The 22,202-nt window shown below is 28.4% G+C and overlaps 1 protein-coding gene across 4 annotated transcripts in view; it reads left to right on the top strand.

The window, feature by feature from the left end:
- fbxl17 (F-box and leucine-rich repeat protein 17) overlaps positions 1-22,202 on the top strand; it is a 269,969-nt gene that overhangs the window by 201,012 nt on the left and 46,755 nt on the right. The window contains exon 9 of one of the 4 annotated variants that reach the window (XM_051118074.1): positions 17,854-18,746. The exons of the other annotated variants lie outside the window; for them this stretch is intronic. Within the exon in view, the coding sequence (XP_050974031.1) occupies positions 17,854-18,089 (236 nt within the window). The 3' untranslated portion in view covers positions 18,090-18,746. Of the gene's footprint in view, positions 1-17,853; positions 18,747-22,202 lie in introns of those variants that run through there. 4 annotated transcript variants of the gene reach the window in all.

A 22,202-nucleotide genomic window follows, 5' to 3' on the forward strand; every position in this document is an offset into this window, starting at 1 on the left:
GTGACATTTTCATTCAGCTCAGACTCGAAGCCCATCATCATGCAGATCACAGGTGTATTTGTCATGTATTCTGAGAGCGTGACCCGCTGAGAAACACCTCAGACGTGACCTTCACCATCATCAAACACAACACTGGGATTATTTACTGTACAAAAGTAGCAGGAAACTCTTTTGAAATGCATTATTATTATTATTATTATTATTATTATTACCATGAACTGAACAGACCCAATAAGAAGACTGAATAAGGAAATTCATAATGCTTTAAATGCATGAAGTGTTGCATTCAGACACTGCTGGTCTCTCTTGTGATTTCTGATTTTTCATGTTTTTGACAGCCAGTATTTCAGCTCAGAAGCACATTGTGGCATGTTTAATCCCATTAACCCACTAGTTCATATCGTCTGGTATTTTCTTGTTAAGTTATGTTGATTTCCTTTTTTGAGGATAATCACAACTCCATCATGTTTCATCAGTCTATTTAGACAAGCTTTTAATTCATGATAGATGAATGACAGAAGTTTGATTGACATACCACATTTGACATCATCAACAGCAGATATGAGAAGTGTTTCTCATTGTTTTATAAAGTTTAAAAGTCTGTCTTATACTATGGTACCTTGCATTTTATTATTTGTTTTATTAAATGAACAAATTGTTAACTAATATTAATATTAATAATAATAATAATAATAAAAATAAATAAATGAATACTTTGTAATTATTGCAATGTATAATTTAATTACTCATAGTACTATTATTACTACTACTAATAATACATTTTATTATTTATTATGGTGATTATAAATAGTGGTGTTATACACATTGTTAACAAATGTTAATACTAGTTATAATGGTAAAATGATGATTATAGTTATTGCAATTTATAATTTAATTACCCATACTACTACTATTACTACTACTACTAATTATTTTATTACTTATAATAGTAATTATAAATAGTGGTGTTTATGCACAAATTGTTAATTATTATTATTATTATTTTGATTTATTTATTATAATTATAAATACTGGTGTTATACACATTGTGTACAAATATCAATAATAGTTATAATGATAATTAATTAATAATTGTAATTATTGCAATTTATAATTTACACATTTTAATTAGAATTTACTTGTACTACTACTATTACTACTACTACTACTACTAATAATAATTATTATTATTTTTATTTATTATAGTAATAATAAATAGTGGTGTTATACACAAATTGTTAACAAATAATAATATAAAATAAAAATAAAAATAATAATGAATAATTATAATTTATAATTTAATTTAATATATATATATATATATATTTATAGTAATTCCAAATAGTGGTTTTATACACAAATTAACAAATATTAATAATAGTTATAATGATTAAAAAAACAATAATTAGTTATAATTATTGTAATAAATAATCAAATTACTCATGCTACTACTATTGCTACTAATTATTGTTATTTTTTATTAATTATTATTTATTATAGTCATCATAAATAGTGGTGTTAATAATTTAATTATTCATTATAATACTATATTACTAATAATATAATTAATTATAATTATTATATATTATAATAATTTGAGATAAAATACAAATAAATAAATTCTAATAATAATAAAATAATGTGTTTAAAATATTATTTTAATGTAATATAAGTTACTTGGTATACAAGCATCTGCCAGATGCATGAATGCAAATGTAAATATTCCATATATTGTTGGGTATATACAGTTCATAGTAATATTAAAGGGGTCATCGGATGCCTATTTTCCACAAGTTGATATGTTTCTTTAGGGTCTTAATGAAAAGTCTGTAATATGCTTTGGTTAAAAATCCTCAATGGTTGTGTAAAACAACACTCTTTTTACCTTGCCAAAATCAGTTTTGCAAAAATCATCTCATTCTGGTTGAGGCTGCTTTAAATGCAAATGAGCTCTGCTCGCCCCGCCCCTCTCTTCTCTCTGTGGAGAGACGAGCCTGTTTACTTTAGCCGCATTTAGCCGCGTTTGGCCGCTAAACTTGCTAACTAGCACATTATTAGGAAAGGCGATCGCAAAGATTCACAAAAAACCCTTATACTCACTTCTGCTGTAAGTGAAGCTGGATCATGAATGATTCACACAAACATAGACGGATATATGTAGATCGCGTGGCGCATTCCCTTCACAGACAAATGTAATCCACTGCATCTTCAGCGGCTCAGATGTCGGGAGTAAATGACGACCACTATGTTCATTATTACATCCAGCAACACAACACCTTAATCGCTCAATGGGAGATATTCTTGTCTAACTTACATCCCTGCTCCGGCAACTTAACAAAGAGGGCGGACTGTTACAACTGATCTGAGGTAAAACGCTCACCCTCTGTTGGTGTGACGCCACAACGACAGGCATCTGAGAATGGCTCGATTTGAAAAAGGGAATATTATTTTTACAGATTAATTAAAAACCACTGCATAGATTTTTATCATTATAGGGTAGATTTGTACATACACTGCCAACACACATTAATGTTCAAACAACATGGAAAACTGAACTTAGCATCCGACGACCCCTTTAATAGCGATTCAGGGTTTGTTTTTTACTGCTTTCTCTCTTTATTTCACGCCGTATGTTTTCTTTTTCGCGTGCGTTTGTGGGCTTCTTCTTTTGTATGCCGTACAGTTTAGGGGGAGATCAAGCTGCATTGGTGTGTATAAGATAACGACATAAAAGTCTTGTTTGACGCTGAGCTTTCACTGAAAATCACTGATGTTCAGACTGTGACAAACAGAGAAACAAACAAATTTGTGAAACATACGATTCACAGGAACATCTGTGTGTTTCTCAGTGTCTGCAGTCACTAATGGACGTAAAAACTGACAACAGTGACATTTTCTGAGTAATGGAGTGAGTGCGGTTCAGACAGACACATTTATTGATGGCCACAAATGCACTCGAGTGCAATTCTTTTAGTTGCACTGGAAAGGGACGGTTTGAGCCGTTTAGAGTCTCGTTTAGAGTCTCGTTCGCTCGTCTGCTTCTGTAGACGCTCTCATTAGGTGTGTTTGCATGCAGTGATTTCCATCAGTCCAAATCAATCCGTCTGATTTTAAATTCGGAACTCTAGACTCTGTTGTGCAACAATGTATTGAAATGTATCAAACGTTAAGACATTTAAAATGTTACAAATGTTTCTATTTCAAATAAATGCTGTTCTTTTGAACTTTCTATTCATCTGTAAATCCTAAAAAATAAAATCAGTATCAGTTTCCGCAAAAATATTGTGCAAAGAAGATCAGAAATGTTTGTTGAGCAGCAAATCAGCATATTAGAATGATTTTGATCACAGAAATAAATGACATTTTAACAGATATTCACAGCTATTTAAAATTCTATTTTACAACTTTTACAGTATTTGTAATGGATTGGTGAGCAGAAGAAACTTCTTTCAATCAGCTCAAACTGTACTGTATATAAAGTCAAACGGTCTGTATCAGTGTTTTGTGTGAGTATTTCTGACGGTTCATTTCACACTCCTGATTTCTCCAGTTTCAGACGATTACAATGGAAATCAATATGAAGTGAGTCTGTAAGTAAGAGTTTGATGATTGAGATTTCAGAGTGATGGTTTCATCAGCTCGTCTCTGAAGCGTGAGCGGCTTTTACTGGCATTAGTTCAGCTTTCAGTGTCCGTTCAGCTTGTGCACCTCAAATGACATCCAGTAAAGTCCATATAAACCACCTGAGCAAAATATTCAATCATAGAATCGCTCAGTTATTGTGCCGTATGACCTTATAAACCCCTGCATTCAGTCTCTTTCAGACTGTTTTCTTCCTTTGAACTCATATAGAGGGATTGTGCATTGCTGCAAATACAGTCTAGACTTTAAAAATATGTTTCTCATACAGTAAAAATGATAAAATGAACTGTACTCAACTTATGTAGGTGTTTGCAAGGTGTTTTTGCATCTCAACTTCAGCCTTGTGCCTGTAATTTCACAAACACTTTCTGTTTTATTCTTTATTTCACTCTTATGATTTGGTTCTCATAAATGTTTAGGTGATTTTGATCTTCTGGATGTTGTATTCTTGTAGTTCACTGCAAAAAATATGACCACCTTATTGAGCAATTTTGTTTTTTTCCACTGCAAATATCTAATATTTTTATTATTATTATTATTATTATTATTATTTATGTTATTATTATTATTATATGTTATTGTTATTATTAAAATGTATTAAATAGTTAAATGTATTAATAAACAGAATAAACAAATGCATGTATTATATAGGTGAATAAATTATAATATTTGGTGGAATTGTTTATCTTCTAATTTTATTATCATTATAGAATTGTTTATAATATTTATTATTATTATTATTATTATTATTATTATTATTAATAAATATCGAACATTATATTTATTGCATGTTACATTGATTGTATTAATAATATTATTATTATTATTATTATTAATAATAATAATAATAATAATATTCATTATAATAATTTGTTTATTATTATTATTCACATTTATTAAATAGTTAAATGTATTAATAAAGTGAATAAACAAATATTATATAGGCTAATAGATTATATTATTTGGTGGAAGAATTGTTTATGTTCTAATTTTTATTAGTAGTAGTAGTAGTATTGTTATAGAATAGTTTTTATTATTATTATTATTATTATTATTAATTGCTATTATTATTATTATTCATTATAATAATTTGTTTATTATTATTCAAATTTATTAAATAGTTAAATGTATTGATAAACAATAAACTAATTAATACATTTATTATATAGGCTAAAAAAATGTATTATTTGGTGGAAGAATTGTTTATCTTCTAATTTTATTATTATTATCATTAATGCTTTTATTTAAGACTAGAAAAGACTATAAATAAAATATGTTCCAATGGGTTTTTTAAATTAAGTTTTAATTAAGTTTCAATTATTCTTATCTGACCTTACTGACACTTTTTTGTTTTTTTTTTATCTTGTTTTAACCCCAAACATAGCATAATAAGCATAATTTGGATATTTTTCATCAAACAAAACTTAATATCTTCAGTTGTTTTGCTTCTCCAGTAAATGTATGTTGATTTATGAACGTTCAGATATTTGCACTGGAAAACAAGACAAGCATATGAGTAATAAAATGATGTTTTGCGGTGTGTTGTTTGGCTGTAATATGTGTGTGTTCCTCAGGAGATGCAGTGTGTTCGTGACGCTCGTCCACAGCAGCGTTATTGGATTTCACTATTTAAAACCCAAATGGACTTTGGAGGATTCATTATGTCCTCATCTCAGCTCTGACCCCAACAGCCATAAAAATGATTGTGCAATATTTCTTTTACGACATTGAAAATTCATAACTTTTCAGTGGCGTCCTGAAGGACGAATAAAAGCAGAGGAGGAGGATTGGTGCGGTATAGGACATGTGTTCTCAGACACTCGTAAAACCTCTTCGTTTCAGCAGCAGATCCGTGTAACGAGGCCGTATCGCCCGTGTCACACGTGTCTGTCTGTATCTGTGTGTGTTCACACGCTTTAACCTTTAACCTTATCATGACATTGCCATCGTTTGTTATTGCCGTTATTGTCTGAATCGAGCTTTTCAAACACCGTTTCATACAGGAAGCATTTGAATAAGGAGTTTGTCTGTTGTTTATTTGCTTTACGACAAGGATAAATGAAACTATGTAGCCGTCATTGCTCAAACACTGCGTTACATTACATGAAAATCATTTCAACAAACTTTATCAAATATATATATATTAGAAAAAGGTAGTTCTAGCATCAAAACTATGATTAGATGAAACCATTGTGAGAAAGAGGTTGTGGTAAAATCAGTGTAACGGTGTGCTTTGAGAGGTGTGTGTTTTTATTAAACACCAGCAACTGTAATACACCAATGTTCAAAAAACTTAGTCAAATATATCCATTCAAATAAATAATAATTACATTTATTATATAAGCAAATGTAATTTAATGTGTATATAGGCTGAGTAGTGTATTTATTATTATTATTATTATTATTATTATTATTATTATTATTTATCTGTAAAACAAGAAAAAAGTCCACCAAAGTCAGAAAAAATAACTTTTCTCTTTAAATTATGTTGTAATTAGTTAAGTTTAAATCATTTCTCATTCTGACCCCACTGGCCTTTTTTTATATATATATACATATATAATAATGTATTTTTATATTTGATAATGTTAATTTAATGATGTTTTTTTATTTTATTTATTTTTTATGGTTTTTGTTACTAATTAGAATAAATAATAATTTATTATATAGGCAAATTGGAACTTCATAGATAAATTGTTTATATTATTATTATTACTATTATTATTTAAAAAAAATACTATTATTGTTGCTCTATATAGATCCGTTTTAATAGATGTCAATTTTGCCAAATAGTTAAATGTTTTAATAAACAAAGTAAATAAAAAATGTATTTAATAATGATAATAATAATAAACATGATTTTTTTTAAATTACATGTTAATTTGGACTATTATATATTACTTTACGTTACGTTACGTTACGTTACATTATATTATATTATATATACTTAAAACAAGAAAAAAAATCCACCAGGGTCATAAAAATATCTTGTTTTCTCTTTGAATTGTTTTAATTATTTTTTTTCTGTCCCCATTGGCATTTTTAGAATAATGATAATTTAATGATTTTTATTTTTTTTTTTTTATTGTTGGTGTGGTTATTGTTGTTACTAATTAGAATAAATAATAATTGATTATATAGGCAAATTTATATTATTATTATTTATTGATATTTATTATTACTATTATTGTTGTTCTTTATAGATAATAGACAGTTTTAATAGATAATAATAGATGTCAATTTTGCTAAATAGATACATGTATTAATAAACAAAGTAAATAAACAATTTATTTATTATATAGTCTAATGAACTATATTACTCGGTGGAAGAATTTCTCTTTAACATTGCTGTGGTTGATTTCTTGAGTTTTTCTTCATGTCGTACGGTAACTGTGGTAAAATCACTGCATGGCGTTGTTTGCTTTAGTGTGGGAAAGTAAACACAGTAAATCAGTGAGTGTTAGCATTAGCCGCACGCTTCTGCATATTCACCACAGCAGGTGTTGTGTTTGGTGTTTGGTGTTTGCATACGATCTGATGGTGGCTGACATTTCCAGCGACGGTCTGACTGTAGTTTAGCTGACAGTGTCTCCTGACAGCGTTTGCGTTGTTTCTGTGGTCTCATATAAGGCGCTAATCTCCAGCCTTATATTGGCGTGTGCTAACGGCCCCACAGGAAGTAATAAGCGCAGTGTGGGGCTTTATGTGCGCGGCTGCTTTATTGAGCCTCGTATAGAGCCGGCGCTCTTATTACGCCCCGCGTGACTAATGCGCGCGCTTGCCTTTTATATGCACCTTGTTTTTATATCCCCCTTGTTTCTGTCTTTGTGAGGAGCGCAGGAGCGGGGCATTCTGGGTAAATTGTGCAGATATTTCATGTGTTCGGCGTGACATGACGCTCAGCACTAAAGCGACCCGCTACATGATTTTACAGACCTAACTCTCATAAGGCATTCAAATTATGAATGCTGCTTTCATATTTCAAAGAATCGTTATTTTATAAAACAGTACAATAAATTCCTTTGCATGTATAAATCATGATTGCAGTCATTTGTAATTTTTATTTAAAAAATGAATTAATTTAAAAAGATTATTATAGAAAATTGGAAAACAAATTTTAGTAATAATAACTAAAAAAGCTTTTTAGTTAATAATATTAACTAAAAAATGCAAAATGCAAAGATTTGTATTTTTATTAAAAATATTATTATTTATTGTGGAAAACATTTAGTTTTAAAATTTGAAATGTACCCCTTTTTAATAATTAAAATTTCTAAAAAAAAAAAAAAAAAAAAAAAAAATCTTTAAATTACACATAAACCACAACAAAAAAAATATGTATTATATATATATATATATATATAATATATACTTTTTATATATATATTTTTTAATATTTAATTTTTAATATATTTATATCTTTTTATGATAAATTATATTGGAATATGTTAAATCATGATTGCTCAAAAACAGTCCAAATTTATGAAGCTTACATATTTATTTCTAACAAAACAACATAAATATTCAGTCCCAAAAGTGTGTGAGATATGGGGAAAAGGCTAAATATATTTTACAAAAGGTTTTGACACTAATACAACTTCATAGTTAATTTTTCAAAAAGCATTTTTGACACCTAATGCTGCTCCATAGACACCCGGGTCAAAAATGACCCGAACACGAAACGTGTTGTATCTCTTAAAAAAATAGTTGTAAAAATTCTGAAAAAATAGATGTTGTGTATTTTGAGGATCTCAAAGCATTTGCAAAGTTTCGTTCCCTTGCTAAAAACGATGCATTTTTTAGAAATGTTTCCTGATCCCGAGTGCGGGTAAGGTGTGCGTGTAAAATCTCACGTGCGAATTAGGAGGCTATTTCTGAGCGCTCAGCCTGTCGCTCAGCATCTCTGTGCCGGTCTCCGGTGACTGAACGTGCGGCGGCGTGTTGACGGCTGCTCGTGACAGTGCGAGAGGGTGTTTAATGGTTAGAAACCCTGCTGCGCGCGCTGGGACCGCAGGACCTGCCAGCGCTGAGAGATTCCCTGAGCTCCTCACGCCGCGGCCCGGGATTTTAACCCCGTCAGATGGGAAGCGCAGGAGCTCTTCTGCGTGAGATGCGCTTGACAGGCCGTCCCGGATCGCTCACGCCGCACTTCTAATTGTTCTGCTTTAGTTTTTGGTGGAAGTGCACTTTTTGCTCATGAAACATTCAAAAAGTTTGAGCCGTGAGTTGCTGGAAACTTTCACACTTTCACGGATGTTGAAGAACGACAGCAGATCCACCAAACATCCGGAGAAAGCGAAGTTTGGTGTAAGACAGCCGTGTCAAACTCACTTTCTGCCACGTGAGCGTTATTATCTGCACCCTCCAAAAATATGACTGAACACAAATTTTACTACTCATTTTCAGAAGCATTTATATGGTTTGATCATGCAATTTATTGCAAACACATTCAGTAACAAAGCATTTAATTCTGGAGATTTTTAGGAGTATTTGTTTTTGTATGTATGTATGTATGTATGTGTGTGTGTGTGTGTGTGTGTGTGTATATATATATATATATATATATATATATATGTGTATATATATATATATATACATATATATATGTATACATATATATATATATATATATATATATATATATATGTATATATATATATATATATATATATATATATATACATATATATATATATATATATATATATATATATATATATATATATATATATACATATATATATATATATATATATGTATATGTATATATATACATATATATATATATATATATATATGTATACATATATATATATATATATATATATATATATATATATATATATATATATATATATTAAACAATACATTTGTTTAATAATTTATTAAATAATGTAAGAATTTTAATAAATAAATAATATTTATTTTATGTAATCATATGTAGAAAAAAAATATGCATAATAAAAAAAATCTATTATTAAAATTATTAAATATTTTCTCTAGGTATATGTTGTATATATGTATAGGTATGTGCGGATTTTTTCTTTATTAGATAATCTCATTATGGTTTTTTGTTTGTTTATTTATTTATTTATTTATTTATTAATTAATTGTTGTTATTATTGTTATAAATTATTACATGTTTTTTCCTCTAATTATATTTTGTAACAAATATATTATACTTATTTTTACTTATACTTATGTATTATATATATTTAACTTATTTGTTTAATTATTTATTTATTTAATATATAATATGTTATAATTATATTATAAAATTACATACAGATCATATTTCTTGGAACTCTTTTTTTATCATGGTAGTTTTTCAACTCATATTTTTTTTATAATTGTTTTTGTTATGTTTGTATTTTTATTTTTGTTTCATTTCATTAATTTTTTTTTCATTGATTTTTTTTTTTGATGTAAATGTAAAGTTTATTTAAATTTTTTTATTACTATTTATTTATTTGGAATAATTAATTTTTTAAATGTAATTTTTATGTAATTAAAAAAATATTTAGGTCAATTACATAGACATTTAAGATAATTTGTAAATTACATTTTTATTGTTAATTCATTGAAGCAGTTTGTTCTTATTTGTGTATTTTTATTTATTTTATGGTTTTAAGAAATTACAGTTTTTTTGTAAATCATATTTAAATGTAAATAATTTAAATGTATGTTTTTTAAAAGTATTTTTAAAATTGCATTTTGTTGTAAATTAAATGAACTTGTTTTTCTTTTAGTGTATTTATTTTTATTTATTTGTTTTTTGTTTATTCTATAGAAATGACTACATAATATTTTTTCAAATTATGTTTTGTAAATTATATTTAAATAATTTACATTTATAATTAAAGTAATTTTCATTATTAGATTATATTAGAGTATATATTTTACTTATTTGTTTAATAATGTATTTATTTAATATTTAATATATGATACTTTAATAAATATTTATTATGTACCAAAAATTAATATAAGTATGATGCGGGCTTTGTTTCATTATTAGATTGTTTTTGTATCATTATTATTAATTTATTTAATATTTAACCATCTAAAGTATTATTTTTTTATTGTTTTATTATTTATTTTATTTTTTATTATTAATTATAAATTACTAATTTTATTATTAATTATAATAATATTAGATTAATTGTGAAAATTATTATAATGTTATTTAACAAATGTCAAGACAGGTATGTGCTGCAGAATATTTTCTTATTACGGCTGTGAATCCAATGACGTTTACACATTTACAGATGGAACTTACTGTATGTGAATCTGTGTTTCTGTGTGAAAGTGAGTTTTTATGTGATGTGTCTTTGTAGAGAAGTTGCTGCTGAATGGTTGTGAATGAGAGGAGCGTCTCAGGGCGTCTGAATCAACCGTTCATAACAATAGAGTGACACACGGCGGTCAACGTCCTGATAGTGTTCATGTAAATTCGCCCGCAGACGTCTCGGTCTGAAGAGACAATTTATCCAGCGGCCCTCAGCGAGAGAAATCACCCCTATTATCTGCTCTCACTGCGGCCCTATTATCTCCTGTCATTCTCATATGAAAATTGGCCATGAAATATTGATTCTGTGAAAAACGGCTTTGGAAATACAGATGTTGACTTTGAAAGAGCTGAGATTTATTCAGAGGAAACTCAGACTGTTAACATGCATTACCAAGGCGTACATTTGCATCACTAGATATCTTTATTACACATTGGTTAGTTTTTGTCCATCAGAAATGAAACATTTAAAGATCTGTAACTAGTAAAATCTATATATGTTTTGAATGAATATTTGGAATATTTTTGTTTTCAGTGGATTGTGTTTGCCCGCTATTATAGGAATGGCTAAACTTACTTTTTTTGTATTTTTTAAAATGTAGACCATTTAAATTTATATAAAAATAATTTAAATGTACAATAAAATTAAAAACATTTCAAAATTTACAATAAATCCGTTCTGAATGTTTTATTTCACTGGTTTATTTTTTAATATAAATTTAAATAATTTAAATGTATATTTAAAGTTGTTATTACTATTTATTTATTTTTTATTTATTTTCAATAAATAAATTATTTTTAATAATTCTGTAAATATATATTGAGGTCAATTACATGTACATTTAAGATCATTTTTATTTCTCTTATGTTTTTTTTGTAAATAGTTTTCTTTTATTCTTTTTATTCTTTTGTTTTCTTGTATTTCAATTTAAATTATTTAAATTTATATTTTTAAAGGTATGTTTAAAATTACATCAAATTATTTATTGTATTTTATTTATTTGTTTGTTGATTCTGTAGGAATGACTTTTTCAAATTATTTTTTATAAATTATATTTAAAATTTATATTTAAAGTATTTTTTTATTTTTAATAAATAATTACATTTTTGTTTTTTGTTTTGTTTTAACTTATTTTATAATTTCATTAAGTGAATAAATTATTTCTGTAAATGACTTTTGAAATCATATTTATATTAAGATTTTTATATTTAAAATGTATTTAATTACATTTTATTGTATTTTTGCTCTTTTTGTAATATTTATTTTTATTTATTTAATGATTTTATAGGAATGACTCATTTTCATTTGGACTATCAAATTTACTTTAAATGTTTATATTTAAAAATATTTTTAATTACATCTTATTGTATTTTAATCATTTTTTGTCTTATTGTAATAATTATTTTTATTTATTTAATGATTTTATAGGAATAGGAATAAAAAACATTTTACGTAAATCTGAAAATTAGTCATTCCTATAAAATCAATCAATAAATAAAATATATATTACAATAAGAGAAAATAAATATTTAAAATACAATAAAATGTACTTAAAAATATTTTAAATATAAATATTTAAATGTAAATCTGATTTTAAAAGTAATTTACAAAAATAATTTACTCATTCTAATTAAATCATTATATAAATTACGATTAAATATAACAAAAATGTAATTATTTAATAAAAACAAAAAAATTACTTTAAATATAAATGTTAATTATTTAAGTGTAATTAATAAAAATCATTTGAAAATGAATGACTAGTTTTCATTTGGACTATCAAATTTGCATTTAAATGTTTATATTTAAAAGTATTTTTAATTACATTTTATTGTATTTTAATTATTTTTTCTCTTATTGTAATATTTATTTTTATTTATATAATGATTTTATAGGAATAGGAATAAAAAAACATTTTACGTAAATCTGATAGTCCAAGTGAAAATTGGTCATTCCTATAAAATCAATCAATAAATAAAAATAAATATTACAATAAGAGAAAATAAATAATTAAAATACAATAAAATGTACTTAAAAATATTTTAAATATAAATATTTAAATGTAAATCTAATTTTTTAAAGTAATTATTTAATAAAAAATAAAAATGACTAAATATAAATGTTAATTATTTAAATATAATTAATAAAAAATAATTTGGAAATGAATGACTAGTCTTCATTTGGACTATCAGATTACGTTTGAATATTTATATTTATAAGACATGTTTAATAACATTTTTATTGTATTTTATTTATTTATTTATTTTATTTATTTAATGATTTTATAGGAATGACTAATTTTCATTTGGACTATTGGTTTGCACCAGCAACCTAAATTAACATTCATCAGATTTCCTTTTCCAGTGAATCATTTACAGTAAGCCCGGGATCGTAAATGAACTAGAAAGTTTCTTCGGGTGGAATCGCGGTTCTGACCGTGACTTTAGATGCTGATCTGTAAGCGTGTGTGATCTGCTGTTGTCGGGCAGAGTTGCACAAACACACGAGTCTCACCTGTCTGTCCTGCTCTCCACAGAGCACCATTTACACAGACGGCTTAATTAAGCGCAGCGGCGGACGGGAGACTGTGGCGTAAGCTCTCAATTATACGGCCAGCGGTTTGACGCGGCGCACGAGCGACAGAAGCTCACGCGGCTCGCGCTGATGAGATCTCCACAGAGAGCCGCTCGCTGCCGAGCTTCTCTTCATTCATCATCATTAACTGAGCCCGTTCCCTTCTGCTCTCAAAGCTGTTCAGCCGTCAGGGCTTCTCCGCACGCGTTATGAATGACACACCGGCGTCCCTGCGCTCTGATGTACAGTCAGACACACACGTTTTAAGAAACTCAGCTTATCTTATGATCCGTGACCATGTTTACATGCGTGTGATGTACATGCATGCATATGCTTGTGCTGTGAATATGCATGAGTCATGAAAACACAGTTCACATGTCGAAACAAATGGGGTGAAAAGAACAAACTTCATTCAAAGGTAAACGTGTTTATTTGTCTGACCTCACTGGCTGATATTTGTTCTTGGTTTTAAGCATAAATTTGCTTTTTAGAGGTCATTTTGCTTCTCAGGTTGATGTATCTTGATTTAAGAAAATTGAAATATTTGCATTGGAAAAGTGCCATTATTCTGGTTTCTTAACCTTTACATTACCCACAAAAACATTGAGAAATCATGCAATGTCAGGGTATATTATAGTTAACTAAAACTCAAATTAAAACTAAAACCATTAAAAACCAGTGTAAAACTGAACTGAAATGAAATAAAATATAAACTTTCAACTTGTTGCCAAAGCAAAATTTCAGATTTTCACGGTTTAATGTACTGAAATAACTACAACTGAAATAAACGTTAATAATTAAAAATATAGATATATAGACATTTTTTTTCTTAAAAACAACAACAAAAAACAATAACTACTTCTAAAACTTCAAAATTTAAATTAAAAGAGAAAATACAAAAATGAAAACCAAATAATTAAAATATATAATAAAAATATATTTTAAATATATATTTTAAAATATTTTTATAAATAATTAAAATAAAAAAGAATTAAAACTATAATGAAATATTAAAATATACAAATTCAATATTAAACAACTAAAATAAATGTTAAAATGAAATAAAATACACTTAAAACTTTTTATTTTAATTTCTTTTTTAATTAACAAAGCATAAATGAATTAATAATTTTTTATGTTTTTTTAAATATAAATTTAAATAATTGAAATGTATATTTAAAGCTTTTTACTATTCATTTATATATAAAGCTTATTGCTATTTATTTATTTTGAATTATTAAATTATTAAAATAAATGTTAAAATGAAATAAAATACACAAACTTCTATTTTTGATTAGTTGACAATGCATGAATGAATGAATAATTTTTTATATTTTTTTAAATATAAATAATTGAAATGTATATTTAAAGTTTTTAGTACTATTTTTTTTAATAATTAAATTATTAAAATAAATGTTAAAATGAAATAAAATACACTTAAACTGTTTTAATTAGTTGACAAAGCATGAATGAATGAATGATTTTTTTAAATGTATATTTAAACTTTGTATTACTATTTACTGATTTAGTTATTTATTTTGAATAATTAAATGACTGAAATAAATGTTACAATGAAATAAAATGCACTTAAACTTTTATTTTAATTAGTTGACAAAGCATGAATAAATGAATAACTTTCAATATTTTTAAAAAATATATTTAAATAATTTAAATGTATATTTAAAGTTTTTTATGACTATTTATTTATTCATTTTGAATAATTAAATTGCTAAAATGTTCAAATGAAATGCATAACACTTTTATTGTTGTTTTTTTTTACTTTTGTTTCAATTAGTTGACAAAGCCTGAATGAATGAATGAATAAATAAAGTATAACCTGAATATCTCCGAATACGCTTGTAGAGAAAACACTGCATTTCTTTATAAAGGATTTACACCTCCTCTGTATTTGATTAACACTTTTTTTCAATGTAAATGTAATTTTTAGAAATTATATTGGCTTAATCTAAAAAATATAAAATAAAGGGAGTGTTGGAGATCTTTCTTTTAAACTACAGGAATCATATGAAGACAGCTGGAACATGAGTGTATTGATCTTAAATTATTATAATAAAGACATATTCATTTGTATTTGCTGAAGTCCTAACTAAAGTAACTGGTAGACATGGATCGTTATGAGAAGTCAAGCAACAGAAAAGCACATTTGTGAGTGAGGATGAGGCAGATTCAAGAGCAGGGATGAACATAAATCATGTACAGATGGGTGAAGGACTGCATGTCAGATATGAATGAGAATTAATGAGTTGATGAAGTTTCTGGGCAGAATGACTAAAACGCCCCGTAATCAACGGCAGGAGCTTCTCCAGTGTTTAGAAGAGCGTGAGTGATGGTCATATGCAGACAGGAACGTTCATTTACAGTTAAATTGACCCTTCGCAAAAACTCTCCCTCCTTAGTTACTGTTGCTATGTCTGACAAACAATGTTTCTCTCATACTACACCTAATGTTCTCACGTAGTGAAAAATACATTGCAGAACAAAGAGTAAACTGACAACATGCCGACAGACAAGACAGAGCAAGTTACTTCTGGTATGAAACAAGGTCTCAGCTTTAAATTGTTATATATTTTTTTAAGAAATTCAAACAATAAATACTGTTTTGTGGCTCTTTAATGTGTTTAATGTGACAGATCACTGTACTGCCTTATCAGATCAGTCAACACGTGAACCAGTTGTCTTTTCTTCTTTACTTAAAGCATGAAAAAACATGAATGAAGATCAGAACGTATTTTATTTCAACCGTGGAAATACACAGTTTTTCAAGTTTAAGTCCACCGAAGTTAATCTACTCTCCTGTCTGATTTGTTTGTAGGATATAATGGTGGTTTCTGCGTTATGATTGGTCAGATCACCGGTCAGTCAAACCGTCTGTTAACGGTCAATTGCTCTGTCTGAATCTTCACATGTATGATAGTCTGTCTGGAGTTGTTCATATGAGTGCTAAAAAACATCAAGTCACATTTATTTCTATATTGTGCTTTATACAATACAGATTGTTTCAAAGCAGCTTGACAGTGATAAACAGGAAAATAACAGATCAGAATCAATGTTATTTTAATTTTATTTTTGTCTATGAAAAATAATAAATCAAATTTTGACAGACAAATCCAAATTCTTCTGTAATATATATATTTTTTTATTTTATATATATATATATATATACATGTGTATATATATTCATATGTATATATAACTATTGAAAATTAATAACTACTAAAATTAATAAAATAATTTAGTTTTTAATTATTTTTTATTATTATTTTTTTATAATTTTTAATTTAGTTTTTATTTGTAATTTGTATTGTATTAATTCAAAATTAATTAAAAAAAATCATTATATATACAACATATATATATTATAGAATAAATATCATTAAAAGGTAAATTATATATATATGTGTGTGTGTAATGTTTATTTGTAATTTGTATTGCATTAATTCAGAATTAATAAAAAAATGATTAAAATACAAGTAAAGTATTTGTGTATGTATCAATAATACATATTTGTAATATACATATATTAAATAATATATCTTTTTATTGTTAATTAAAACTGTTATTGAGAGAACTAATTGAGAATGCATGAGTGAGTAGCCTAATAGTGAAGCTTGTTGGTTTAATTACAAATTTTGTATTTACAAAATTAACAGGGCAAGAGTTGAAAACCAGCTCTTGAATGTAGTGCAGTTTCTTACCTATAAAGTTCCCACCTTCAGCGCTTGAATTGGTGAAAGTGCTGGTGCGCTAAAGGTTAAAATATAGAAGTGCTGGTACTGCATTTCAAAAACTGCCCACTTCAATAAAACCAGAGTGCATGCAGCACGCCGGCATTAAAAGACTGTCTTTATGGGCAAACATTTTGCCCTTGCATTGTGGTGGCTTGGAGTTTAGCTTGGAGGGGAATCAGATACTGTATGTGTTTAGACATAGGTTAGATGTCCAGATATCGGATATGGATGTGATTTAAAACCACATTTGGAAGTGTTTTAGATTGGTTGTAAAAAAAAAATAATAATAAAAAATAAAAAATCAGATTTTTTTGTGCCAATGTAAATGCATCCCCTGACACTTTCACTGTGAATTTTGACGGCGAGACTGTGAGTAGAACCTGTGAAAGTGCTAAACACTGTCATATGCACATTTAGTATTACTGACCCACTGAACACCCTGTAACTGTCAGATGTGCCTTATAAAGTGCTGATGGGTCAGTCATGTTCAGTGTTTAGTGTGTGGTATTGATCTGATCTGTTTCTTCACCGGACTGTCTGGATCTCGTTACGAGTTTGTAAGAGGGTTTTTTTTTTTTTTGTTCTCTCATCTCTTGCTGTAGTTTGTGTCGGTTCCTCAGCAGTGGAGCTCCAGCTCCAGTTTAAAGACGCTGCAAGTGTGCGAGTCTGGGATCTGAATCCGTCCTCGCTACACGCCGCTGTCACGCGCGCCGCGGCTCCTCAGAATGACGATGCCGAGCGGGGAAGAGATGTTCCTAACCAATTAAAGTTCAGCTCGGGCCCACCTGCTCCAGCTGTCAGCAGCCCCGGCCCACAGCGCCCGCGTGACAGGCCTTAAATTACACTGGCTCTTTTGGGGAACACGGGACTCTACTGAGCTTTAGAAACCTCATCCTCACACTACCTGTCTCACTGTGTTTCACACACACCTTGTCTCGCTGTCAGCCATCTCACTGCTCACACACATGCACTAATTTTTTATTCAAATAAAATCATTTAGCTCAGCTGGAAAATGTACAACACTATTCTAAACTGCAAACGTCTGCTCTGCTCCGTACAGCCAGGGTTGCCAGGTCTGCTTGACAAAACTAATCCATGCCATTCAAAAAAAAAAAACAGTCCAAAGTATCTGAAAAAGTAAACTGAAAATGTATTTTCCATAGTTACAGTCACTGTTATGCACTTTGATCATAAACGCAGGCTCATAGTCTTCCTACCAGTGGCCTTTCTTATCAAAACGTAACATTTAGCGCAGTTTTATCATAGGTAGAATGCTAAATATTTCAATTCAAGCATTTCAACCTCAAATGTAAATTGTGGAATATTTGAAACCTTTAACCCATGCAGAAGAATCAATTCACAGCAAGAGTTTAAAAGTAACCCAATTCCGCGGAAAGACTTGGCAAGCCTGCATCCAACACTAAATTAAGTGTAAATAAATTACAATAAAATTAAATAAAATTGAAAATGCAGTTAAAATTAAGATAAAAATCCAATAAAATGATTTAATCAAATAAAGTGTATTTAAAATTAAAGTATACTTTAAATGAAGTGTAAATAAATTATATTAAAAATTTAAAAAATTAAAAATTAAATAAATATTAAAATGAAGTAGTGTACATTAAATTAAATTTAAAGTGCAAATAAAGTTAAATAAATTAACAAATTTAAAAGAATTAAAAATAAAAAACTAAATTTAACTATTAAAGCAAATAAAAATAAAATAAATTTCAGTATACATTAAATTAAATTATGTCTGAGCCAGTCTTCACAAAACTTAACATCTAGTGCAGTTTTATCATGGGTAGAATGCTAAATATTTCAATACAAGCATTTCAGTCAAATGAAAATTGTGGGATATTTCAAACCTTTAACCCAGGCTGAAAAATCAACTCACAGCAACATTTTAAAAGTAGCCCAATTCCGTGGAAAAAATGCAGACTTGGCAACCCTGCATCCAACACTAAATTAAGTGTAAATAAATTACATTAAAATTAAATCAAATTAAAATTAAGTGTATATATTACAGTTAAGAACATAAATAATTAACTAAAAATGAAAATGAAGTAGTGTACATTAAATGTAAAGTGCGAATAAAGAGTTAAATCGATTAAAAATTAAATAGAATTAAAAATTAAAATTAAAATTAGATGATAACTACATTTAATTATTAAATCAAATAAAATTTAAAAAGTATAAATTAAATTAAATTAAATTAAGTGTAGGCCTACCAGTGGCCCTCCTTCATAAAACTGAACATCTAGTGCACTTTTATCATGGGTAGAATGCTAAATATTTCAATACAAGCATTTCAGTCAAATGCAAATTGTGGGATATTTCAAACCTTTAACCCAGGCTGAAAAATCAACTCACAGCAACAGTTTAAAAGTAGCCCAATTCCGTGGAAAAAATGCAGACTTGGCAACCCTGCATCCAACACTAAATTAAGTGTAAATAAATAACATTAAAATTAAATAAAATTAAAATTAAGTGTGTTTAAAATTACAGTGTACATTAAAGGAGTGTAAATAAATTATATTACCATTAAGAACACAAATAATTAACTAAAAATTAAAATGAAGTAGTGTACATTAAATTAAATGTAAAGTGTGAATAAAGAGTTAAATTGATTAAAATTAAATAGAATTAAAAATAAAAATAAAATTTAGATAACTACATTTAATTATTAAATCAAATAAAATTAAAAAAGTGTAAATTAAATTAAATTAAGTGTAGGCCTACCAGTGGCCCTCCTTTACAAAACTTAACATCTAGTGCACTTTTATCATATCTAGAATGCAAAATATTTCAATACAAGCATTTAAATGTAATTTATGCAGTGTTTCAAACCATTAACCTACGGGGTATAAAATCAACCCTTGGCAATTCCGTTGAAAAAACGTGGACTTGGCAAACCAGCGTGTTTATTCCCATGACTTATTAATTCATTCCCTTGGTTTAGTAAATCAGTGTACTAAAACAACAGAACAAAATAAGTCTGGGGAATAAATACTTAATTGGTGACCATGATTTAACTTAAACCTAGTAATTCTTAATCCATGGAAAAAAATATTATTGTCTGCATGATAAATGCAGGCTCCTTATTTTATTGAGGAAATTATCAAAGATCAAACAGATGAAGATGCATCTCTTCTGCAGTGATTAGTGTGTTTGTTTAAATATGAGCATTTGTTTTTCTGTATCTCTGTTTATCAGAATGACAATCTGCATCATCATTAATTCATGCAGAAATCGGCTTGTTTTAATTGGCTGTGATATACAGACATATGTTGCAATTATAAATTAGGTCTTGCATGCAAGTGGATCATTTGCGGAGGTCGTGCACTTACTTTTGCATGATACTGTACTTTATTTTTCATGAAATTCTGGATGTGACACAGAAACAGATTGAGTGTGTGAGCATCATCACCTCCTCACAGCTGTTGCTGTATCATCATAAACATCAGCAACAGATATGAAGATGATGCTGGTTTCAGCCCTTTATTTCTGCTGTTCTTTAATATTCATAGGTGATTTGTGACGTCTGAACTCACTGCCGCAGGAGCCCATTAACTGTGATGACAGGATGACAGATCGCCGCTTACTCTGAAACATGACGTCCTAATCGGCGCATGTTAATTAAATGCAGTTTATTGAAATGTTTCTGCGGGACCGGTCTGCTGGCCAGCTAATTGATGTCAACAGTCGATATTTGGGTCGCTGGAGTTGCTGCACTAGTCTGCAGTAGTCATGGTGTAAAGAACGGACAGTGTTCATATTAGAGAAAGACTAATCTGTACCAACAGGTTTGTCTTTAGAGAACTCACATTTTTACGTGTGCTTATGTTTTAGAAAATTTGAGAAATTTCAGCAGTGTTGAGTTTGTCCCATTTATTTCTTTAAGTTGTCCTTATTCTGATCTCTAGCAGTATCGTGCATGATAGAGCAACCATTTGGGCCACTCACAACTTAAATCTCTTTCAATTTGTGAGTGAATTTAAATTATATTTGCCATAATGCACAACAAGTAGAAATGGAATTTGAATCCATCAGTCTGTCCATCCATTTATCATTCCATTCCATCATCCATCCATCCAATTATTCATTCGTCATCCATCCATCCATTAATTTATTTGTCAATCTATCATCCATCCATCATTTTTTCTTCCATCCATTCATCCATTCATTCATTTGTCCACCATCCATCCATCATCCATCCATCTATCCATTTGTCCATCCACCCATTAATTCATCCATCCATCCATCCATCCATCCATCCATTTTTTCAGGCATCCATCCATCAATCCATCCATCCATACATTTATTCATCCATCCATCCATTTATTTGTCCATCATCCATTATTCCATTTATTCGTCCATCATCCTATCATCATCCATCCATCCGTCCATCTATCCATTCATCCATTCATTCATCCATCGTCCATCCATCCATCCATCCATCCATTTATCCTTCCATCCTTCCATTTATGTGTTCATCATCTGTTTTTGTCCATCCGTTCATCCATCCATCTATCCATTTATTCATGCATCCATCCATTAATCTATCCATCCATCCATCAATTTATTCATCCATCCATCCATTTATTTGTCCATCATCCATCCTTCCATTTATTCGTCCATCATCCATCCATCCCACCCATCTATCAATTTATTCATCCATCTATTAATTCGTCCATCCATCCATTTATTCCTCCATCATCCATCCATCCATCTATCCATTTATTTGTCCATCTGTCCATTCATTCATCTATCATCCATCCATCCATTTATTCCTCCATCATCCTTCTATCCATTTATTTGTCCATCCTTCCATTTATGTGTCCATCTGTTTATTTGTCCATCTATCCATTCATGTATCCATTTATTCATCCATCACCCATCATCCATCCATCCATCCATTTATTCATCCATTTATTCATGTCCATCCAAT

The sequence above is a fragment of the Labeo rohita genome, chromosome 8 (genome assembly GCF_022985175.1).
Source record: "Labeo rohita strain BAU-BD-2019 chromosome 8, IGBB_LRoh.1.0, whole genome shotgun sequence".
NCBI lineage: Eukaryota > Metazoa > Chordata > Actinopteri > Cypriniformes > Cyprinidae > Labeo > Labeo rohita.